The sequence below is a fragment of the Brachyhypopomus gauderio genome, chromosome 21, assembly GCF_052324685.1.
Source record: "Brachyhypopomus gauderio isolate BG-103 chromosome 21, BGAUD_0.2, whole genome shotgun sequence".
NCBI classification, from domain to species: domain Eukaryota; kingdom Metazoa; phylum Chordata; class Actinopteri; order Gymnotiformes; family Hypopomidae; genus Brachyhypopomus; species Brachyhypopomus gauderio.
Genome location: NC_135231.1, coordinates 8936510 through 8946119, shown reverse-complemented (window position 1 = coordinate 8946119; position 9610 = coordinate 8936510). Strand labels below are relative to the sequence as shown.

At 47.1% G+C, this 9610-nt stretch overlaps 1 protein-coding gene across 1 annotated transcript; it reads right to left on the bottom strand.

Annotated features, from left to right (window-relative positions):
- Positions 1-296: 296 nt before the first annotated feature.
- rabggta (Rab geranylgeranyltransferase subunit alpha) lies at positions 297-9496 on the bottom strand. Its single transcript, XM_076983664.1, has 17 exons — positions 9198-9496; positions 8983-9009; positions 8728-8838; positions 8375-8499; positions 7727-7914; positions 6676-6924; positions 6212-6295; positions 6037-6119; positions 5750-5839; positions 5528-5633; positions 4473-4524; positions 4212-4300; positions 3089-3177; positions 2716-2832; positions 2419-2532; positions 2194-2281; positions 297-1241 (listed from the first exon to the last, which is right to left on the bottom strand). Exons 2-17 carry the CDS (start codon positions 8983-8985, stop codon positions 1093-1095), a joined length of 1737 nt encoding a protein of 578 aa, XP_076839779.1. The 5' UTR covers positions 8986-9009; positions 9198-9496; the 3' UTR covers positions 297-1092.
- Positions 9497-9610: the final 114 nt, after the last annotated feature.

Below are 9610 nucleotides of genomic sequence, written 5' to 3'. Positions count from 1 at the left end.
TAAAGGTGATCCTGACGACTTCAGTGAACAGTTTAGAAGTGGCTACCCAACTATTGATTCAGCACAAATGATATGAAAACTGCACCAAGTACATCATCACAGGCCCAAACTGAAATGTTCTAAAGACCTTCCCTAAAGACCTTCCAAAGAAAAACATCATGGCTGCAGCGTGTTATTACGATATTCTACATTCTGTGGAACTACAGATTTCAGGAACAGATAAAAATAATCTCTACATTTTCTTCCACTTCTGTGGGATACAGGCGGATTAGTAGAGACAGGAGTCTGGACAGGTAGAGGTGACGAGCATATTCAGCTTTATTGACATCAGCAGGGACGTGATGGACACACCCATGACGGGGCAGATCAAGCCAGCTTCAGTAGGACGTGTAACCTGCGTGGGAGATTCTGCTTTACCTGCAGGCTGCAGTGGCAGCTGACAGAACACAGGTAGGCAGCTTGACCCAGACTGAACTCTTTAACAGACACCAGAACTTTTCTGATCAGGACCCTGAATCCAGTTTCCAGTCCTGAATTTTGTCTCTGTTGGTTATTCAAGAGTTGAACAAAGATGATGGAAAAAAATGACTGGAAAAGGGACAGTGGACAATCTGCAAAAACATTCACCAAATCCATATAATGAAAATGTATTAGTCATCTTATCCTCTGCCTTTACAGACTGAAGGACTGTTAGGAGTCACATACAGTAGTTTCATAAGTCCAATTTTTATAGTGAAAATTATTTCAGTCACACACAAATTATTTCATGTCAAGCACACAAAAAAATGCTGTTATCCTCTTTGTACCAGCATGCAGTTGGCAACTGAAATGAACACGACTGACATACGCGCACACACACACACACACACACACACACACACACACACACACACACACACACACACACACACACACACATTCTGAAGTCTCTTTGAGCCCAGTGCAAGTGTACAGTACTAAAACCAGTTTCAGATTCCCATACACTGGAATAAATAGACGATGTGAGACAAAGATACACACACACACACACACACACACACACACACACACACACACACACACACACACACACACACACTGTCCTTAGCCCTATCAAATCAATAGGTCAGTAACTGACGGCAACAGCTCCATCAGTTTTGCCTGGATATTAGCGGTCTTGGTGATGGGGTTGCCACGGAGATCCAGTCTGATGAGTTTTGGACAGGATGTCAGGGGTTCCAGGGTAGAGAGTTTAGAGATTTCTAACCAGCAGGTTAAGGAAGGAAAAAGAAAGGTTTCAATACATCACTCATCCCAAATAAAGAACACTAGAATTACACAATCTTGTGACCTTCTCGTGAGTGCTCATTCTTAATCCTGTGGTTATGTGTACATCTATACTGGTCCACTGTTAGTCATACAACATTAGCATCACACTTGCACTCTCTACACCTGTGTCAACACCCATCAAACCACATATGTGTGTGTGTGTGTGTGTGTGTGTGTGTGTGTGTCTCTCGCAGGGCAGGTTTCTTCTGTTAAGGTCTGACCAGCCATGACTGCTCTGTTCTGAATGTCAGAACCGTTTGAGGTCTGAACTGGCTCCCTGCTTTGTGCACATGCACGTACGCACAGATTAATAGCTCATGCTCTCTGAGCCGTCTGAGATCTGATCTGGCTCCCTGCTTAATGCACAGACACCATCAGCAGTGTGTTCATTCCACCACAACAACTACACTGAGCAAGACTCTCAGAGTGAAGCCTCTCCTCACTCCGGTTCGTGTCAAGGGGTCCTGCTCAAATCTGGTGATGCAGCCCAGACCACTGGCAGCTCCAGGACCCCTCACGTGGCCCCCCACGTCTCACGTGGCCCCTCACGTCTCACGTGCCTCATCTAGCAGGTAGGTGCTGAAGTTCAAGTCACAGCATGTCTGCTTCACATTTCCCAACATTACGTCATCACTCAAAAAACCAGAACGAACCCAAATCACGCTGCCAACAACACTGTCCTATTGGCAGGATTTCTACATCCTTAAAAAACATACAACTACATGTCAAAATATGCAAATCTCCAAGAAACCGTGTGGGAGTGTGGGGTGTATGTATGAAGAATTTCTGGATGGCTCATCACACAAGCTCAGTTACTACTACACACAATATTCAGTTCTTGCACATATCTGCAGTGCAGAGTGGGTGGGTTTGCAGGGAGGATACGGTTGTTTTTCAAAGACACGTCCTCCAGCTTGGGCAGATGATACAACCCTTCCAGATCCTCGATGGCATTATTGTCAGCCTCCAGCACCTGGGTGAGTGAGTTAGAGGAAGACGCCCACACAGATCAGAGGGAGACAGGCAGAGAAATCACAGACACAGGAGTCACCTAGTGGGGCGACGGTTTACCTCAAAAAATCCTATTAATTTACGAATCTTGAGATTTACCTCGAGACACTGCATCATGGCAAACTGTGGCGGCAGCCTCGCAAGCTGATTGGATGACAGATTGATATGAGTGACCAATAGCAGTTGATCCAGGTGGCAAAGGGTGCTCAGGTTCTTTAGAGAATGAGAAAGAACGAGAGAGAGAACAAGAAAAAACAGCATGATCGAACGCGATTAAGAGAAAACAGCAAAAAGACTATATACATCTAAACTGAAAAACACTTGGATAATAAACTTTATTCGACGTAAATTTGAATAAATTAGCATAGTAGTACACATGTAATTCACGACACGTACCTTGTCAGAGAGGCTGAAAACGCGCACCTCTGCATACTCCATTTTTAGAATAGTGTTCTCGATCATAAACTTACTGCATAAGTCACTGTAGTAGGAGCTACGCATAGGGTCCACACCCTGGGGAGGGAGGGAGGGAGAGAGAGAGAGAGAAAAAAGGAGGACAAGAGACTCAACATCACCACGACTGAACACGAGTGTTATACTAAAGAACGCAGGTAAGAGGCGTTAGAGCTTAGATAAGCAGTCGGATTAAATGATGTCTAAACACATGCATCGCTGTAGTTAGGACCACTTTGTGCTCATAAGTCAGGATCTGTGAGATCTGAATCACTGGCACGGGAGTGTAAAAGGAATTCCACTGTGGTTTAAAGACCTTCAGGGTCTGGAAGTGTGCAAGTGTCTCTCTCTCGTGGCCCAAAGGGTCCAGGGCCCTCATCAGCAGGATTATGGTCAAGAGACACCCTGGAGGACAGGGACAAAAAAGAGAAAAGATTTACATTTTTCGTTTAGAGTGAGAGAGCGAAATCTCTGGTTTCATACAACAACTCACTGCAAAATATGTAGTAAAATATCATTACCTGAGAGGCAGTCAGTGAAAACCTACTCATTCCCCTTTACTAATAATTTATTAATACAGTCCTGAGTTACGATGTTTCGAGATTACAACATCTCCCATTTACTGTATAAAGCCTTGTTTTGACTCAAGTGGTTTTGCGTCGTAAACATAATGCGAACATCGTGTTTGGTGTGCGCTGCATTTTATTATTCCTGTTTCATTTTATTATTAAACATATTTGTGTTTTTTTTTATCATTACTGTATTAGGATAGGTGTTGGGATAAGTGCTTACAGTATGTTATTTACGTATAGCATGTACGCATGTTCCGACTTACACCGAAAATCTGTTTACAACGCGATGTAGGAACGGATCAACGTCGTAAGTCGAGTATAAGTATAAGTATGATATTGCCAAAGTCATGCCAATAAACCTAGCTTGTCTAGATATAAGCAAAAAACGTTAAATGGACATGTGCACTCCCAGGGTGTAAAGGTACACAAACTTCACGGTTCGGTTCACACCATTATGGTACGGTGTGAACCCTACGGTTCGGTACGATTTTGGTATGATTGGAGAAAAATAAAAAACAACTTTTTACTCTTATTTTTAGGGGTAATGGGACTCCATTTAGGGGTGCTTGAGCATACTACTGCATACTACTACAGGGACAAGTACACAGTATCCAGTATATACTTAGTGCAGTGTACAGTACACAGTGTGTAATAGGCCAATTCGAAATGTACAGCTGTGGTTTCTGAGAGCAACTGGCCTGTGAACTTCAGTTCTGCATTAAGTTCACTGGTCTTCACGCCCCTATAGGACGCACATACCACGTATTCTCCGTGTGACTGCACGCAACGAACCATGATGCTTCAGTAGGAATACACGTACCGTTACACTCCTAGTACAAACACACACACACACACACACACACTCACATTTGTTGTGGGGCTCCAGCTCCAGCAGCTGTGTGCAGGACTGGAGTTCAGACTGCAGAACAGACGTCTTCTCTACGGACAGTTCACTCCTATGAGTGAGATACAGGAGTGAGACACAGGAGTGAGACACAAACGTACAACTTACACAAACACCTAGAAGGTAGCTGCACGCTTTCAATTCTCAACAGTAATGCGAGATATGCATGCGGACACACACACACACACACACACACGCACACGCACACACACACACACACACACCTGAAGAGTTCCTGGTCTGTGGCAGAATCGCGGCACCAACTCTCAAGACGACCTGAGAAGAGAAATCCATTAACTTGGGGAACCTTTAGCCCTGGGTACCATTAGCCCAGGGTACCATTAGCCCTGGGTACCATTAGCCCAGGGCCCAGGAATGTGAGAGATATTACAGCCCTATGAATATATTACAGCATTATGAATGAATATATTACAGCCTTATGAATATATTACAGCATTATGAATGAATATATTACAGCCTTATGAATATATTACAGCATTATGAATGAATATATTACAGCCTTATGAATATATTACAGTATTATGAATGAATATATTACAGCCTTATGAATATATTACAGCATTATGAATGAATATATTACAGCCCTATGAATATATTACAGCACTATGAATAAATATATTACATCCCTATGAATATATTACAGCACTATGAATACATATATTACAGCCCTATGAATATATTACAGCACTATGAATATTATAGCTCGTGTCAGGTTGCTGTCAACTAAGTCTTTGTTTTCATGTCCGACCTGTAGAAACTGAGCTGAACTGACAAGGCCCAGAAATTCAGACACATCTACACACCCCCCACACACACACACACACACACACACACACACACAACCCACACATACAACCCTCACACACAACCCTCACACACAACCCTCACACACAACCCTCACACACCCCAACCCTCACACACAGACCGCACATAACCCACACCCCCACATAACCCGCACCCCAACCCTCACATACACCAACCCTCACAACGCCCCCACACAACCCACAACCACACCACCCACACCCCAACCCTCACAACGCCCCCCACACACACCCCACATAACCCTCACGCACACACACACCACACATAACCCTCATACAACCCCCACAAACACCAACCCAACCCACACACCCCGCACCCCAACTCTCACATACCCCAAACTCACACACAACCGACACATACCCCAAACCCACACACACACACACAATGCCCACCCCAACCCACACATAACCCCCACCCCAACCCTCACAACACCTACCTGTATAGAGAGCACACTCTCTGTGTGTGTGTTTCTCAGTCCAATGCACAGTCAGGTTGTGCTCATTGTTAACATCACTAATAGAGCCAGGAGGAAGTTCACACAGCTGAGAGAGACAGACAGAGACACAGTGCATACAGAGTCATACATATATGGAAGTGTCCGTCCGTGTGCACACGTGTGTGAGCAGCCTAGGTGCCTGTGAGGGTAAGGCAGGATTACCCAGACAGGACTGTGGCGGAAACGAGGGTGAACACTCCTCCACTCCACCTGCTGGGGCTGACCGTCCAACACCAGCATCATCGCCAGAACCTGAGAGAGAGAGAGAGAGAGAGAGAGAGAGAGAGAGAGAGAGAGAGAGAGAGAGAGAGAGAGAGAGAGAGAGAGAGAGAGAGAGGGAGTGAGAGAGAGAGGGAGTGAGAGAGAGAGAGAGCATTACTACTCTACTGCACTGACCAGACTGCATTAACACCAGTGTCTTTTCCTTGCTGAATGCGGAGAAGTCTTACGTTGACGGGCTTGGAGAAGACCACAGCTACCCTCTCTCCTTCTCTGCTCACATACACACAGCTGATCATCTCGTCCCGCTCAGCTGGTACAGGGAACACAACAAAACCACACACAATCAGGGTGACGGAGAGGTGCTTGAAGACAAGTGCACAAGCTCATGCACACACAACGCACCTCTACCCAGGAGCCAGCGGTAGTAGAACCAGGCGCTCTGGTCATTGGGGTCAGTGAAGAAGGCATTCTGCACCAGCTCATATTCTAGAGAGAGAAGGAGAGCGTGAGAACACACACAGGGCTACAGTCACTGTATGAGACACCATCCTCACGCATTATTACAGCATCATCATTACGTCATTGATTGATTCCCTCAGGCTGAAAAGCACCGAATGAGGAAACTGAACTTGGAGTGAACAGGTTAAGACACAGCAGCACGGTCTCCTACAGACATTAGTCCTGACAGGTCAACACTGCCCTCTTCTGGCCATTAGAAGTGTGCACTTTAGACACCATCCATCGTAAAACAAATCCACTTAAAGAAGAACTATTTACCACCTGTTCACCTGATGTCTAGTCTAAGTGAATGAATTCATGAGTGTTTGTGTGTGTGTGTGTGTGTGTATACAGTAGTCCTTTCCTACCCTTTAGCAGCTGCTCCTCACACACTCGGTGGCCGTGTGTCTGGGGCGAGGCGGTGGGCGACCCGCGTGGGGGCTTCTGGGAGGGCGAGGCGGGCCCCGGGTGGAGCAAGGGCAGCAGCGTGCTCCGGTAGTGCCAGCTGGAGTAGTTGGAGAAGTTGGAGCCAATCAGACGGTCTGTGAACTGCAGCTCCTGGGACACCGGAACACCAGACACCTTCACCACGAAGCGCCGGTAGTCCCAGCAGTGAACTGAGAGAGAGAGAGAGAGGAGACACACAGATAAATTAAAATAAAAACAATTTAGTTTTTAATGTTCTGACCCTCCCTCCTTCCCTCTCTACCCTCCCTCATTCCCTCGTTCCCTCCCTCCCTCTCTACCCTCCCTCCTTCCCTCTCTACCCTCTCTCATTCCCTCGTTCCCTCCCTCCCTCTCTACCCTCCCTCATTCCCTCCCTCCCTCCCTCCCTCCCTCATTCCCTCCTTCCCTCCCTCCCTCTCTACCCTCCCTCATTCCCTCCCTCCCTCCCTCCCTCCCTCCCTCATTCCCTCCTTCCCTCCCTCCCTCTCTACCTTCCCTCCTTCCCTCTCTACCCTCTCTCATTCCCTCGTTCCCTCCCTCCCTCTCTACCCTCCCTCATTCCCTCCCTCCCTCCCTCCTTCCCTCCCTCCCTCCCTCATTCCCTCCTTCCCTCCCTCCCTCTCTACCCTCCCTCATTCCCTCCCTCCCTCCCTCCTTCCCTCCCTCCCTCCCTCATTCCCTCCTTCCCTCCCTCCCTCTCTACCCTCCCTCATTCCCTCGTTCCCTCCCTCATTTCCTCCCTCCCTCTCTACCCTCCCTCATTCCCTCCTTCCCTCCCTCATTTCCTCCCTCCCTCTCTACCCTCCCTCATTCCCTCCTTCCCTCGTTCCCTCCCTCCCTCCCTCTCTACCCTCCCCTCCCTCGCTCCCTCTCTACCCTCCCTCATTCCCTCGTTCCCTCCCTCTCTACCCTCCCTCATTCCCTCGTTCCCTCCCTCCCTCTCTACCCTCCCTCCTTCCCTCGTTCCCTCACAGTTGCGGTCGTCCAGGCTGAGGCAGCGGTCACACAGGCTGAGCTCGCGCTGCCAGTCGGCCCTGGGCAGGCGTGAGGACGTCCAGCCACGGTGGTGCCAGCTGCCGTACGACTTGGGGTTGACCTTCAGACAGGACTCGGTGAAGAGCAGCTCCATCTCGTACAACTTCTGCATCTCTTCCTCCTCTCTGAGGGTGGGAGGAACCAACATCACCATCATCATCATAAAAACATTACTGTCGTTTCCACACAGCGTCTTCCAACTATGTGCTTTGACGAAACTGTACCCTGTTGTGCCAAACTCAAGCTATTTTGAACTGAATTGAGAAAGAGAGACAGGAGGGGTGAAGAGAGAGAGGGAGAGAGAGAGACAGGATGGGTGAAAGAGAGAGAGAGGGAGAGAGACAGGAGGGGTGGAGAGAGAGAGAGAGAGAGGGAGGGAGAGAGACAGGAGGGGTGAAGAGAGAGGGGGAAAGAGATCCCAACAATGCTTCTGACCCAGTGTAATGGTGCCTTGCTGCATTGACTCAGTATTCCAAAACACCAGGAGATACAAGAGCACTCTGATCTCAAGCCATTTAGCTACTTTGATCTGAAGTCAATCCTAATGGAGCTGATCCATGCCCGAAGTTACTGGTAACTTCTCACTTTACAGTCTCCAGGTGAAGCAGGATCTCCCTCCTGAAGTTCCACAGCGTGGCGAAGTCAGGGTTGGAGGACAGGAGCTGCTGGGTGAGCTGAAGGGCTTCTTCATCCAGAACTCCATTAGATTTCTAAAAGAGAGAGAGAGAGAGAGAGAATAACTATTGTTTCTCATTAAATGTAGCTGGAAGCATTAAAACCTTATATACTTATATAATATAGCAATAATTTGAAAAAATAATAATAATCAGGCCTATTGTGAGTAAACGTGTCATATGCATATTTAACAGAACAGCAATTGAACCACCACTTGAAATTGTGCAAGTACCAAGTTAGTCATTTTCAGCTGCTAAACAAACCTTGTTGAAGACAGCATCACGAACAGACAGGTATACTTTCAACTTCTTCTCCCTCTCTTTTCTCTTCTCCTCCTCCTGCTGAGCAGTGGACTTCACCTTCACTCGCCCGTGCTGAGAGAGAGAGAGAGAGAGAGAGAGACATGCAATCAGCATAGTTCCCAAGTAATTAATTGGTGGACGAAAAGTAACAAATGTGCAATATTTCATGAATATAAAGTGTAGAAAAACTGTAAACCGTTTAATAAAACAGCTCACCATAGTTCACCGCAGAAGACCTCAAACCTGTGAAACAACAACACAAGTGAACATTATTCACATATCGCACACTCATCCCTCACAGCGCGCATGCGCACACACACCACGTCTCGCCTCAGACCTGAATGAACATCCGTGTACAGGACAGCAGTGCAACATCAAACAGAAGACTCGACTGTAGCACTGATGAGTGGTCATTAAAATGTCAAACTTACGTCTTTTCTTGGGTGAGCTGTCAACACTGTCAGTAACACAGCTGGATATTAGCCGCTTTTACCTACAGATGTTCAGCTCGAGACAAGAACACAGTCTACAAACAAGTCACACACTAATCCTGGTTTGACTAGGAGACTGACTGCCCGACTAACTAAAGAGTGCTTCTGCCGATTAATGTTTTCAGATGTCAGTAATAAATGACAATAGGTCTTCAACGATTCCGTTTTTCTTTCTGAGCGGAGTTGACGTCGCAGGGAGAGTACTACAAATCTCACTTCCGTCGCCTGGTTATAACGTCATCTTGTTGAGCGCGCGTCATCTCGACATCGCCCTCTAGTGGATCTTTCAAGCCTGGTTGTGCGGAGACAGAAATTGTTCAATTTCTAAAAGCTCCCGAACAACCTGCTGGTCA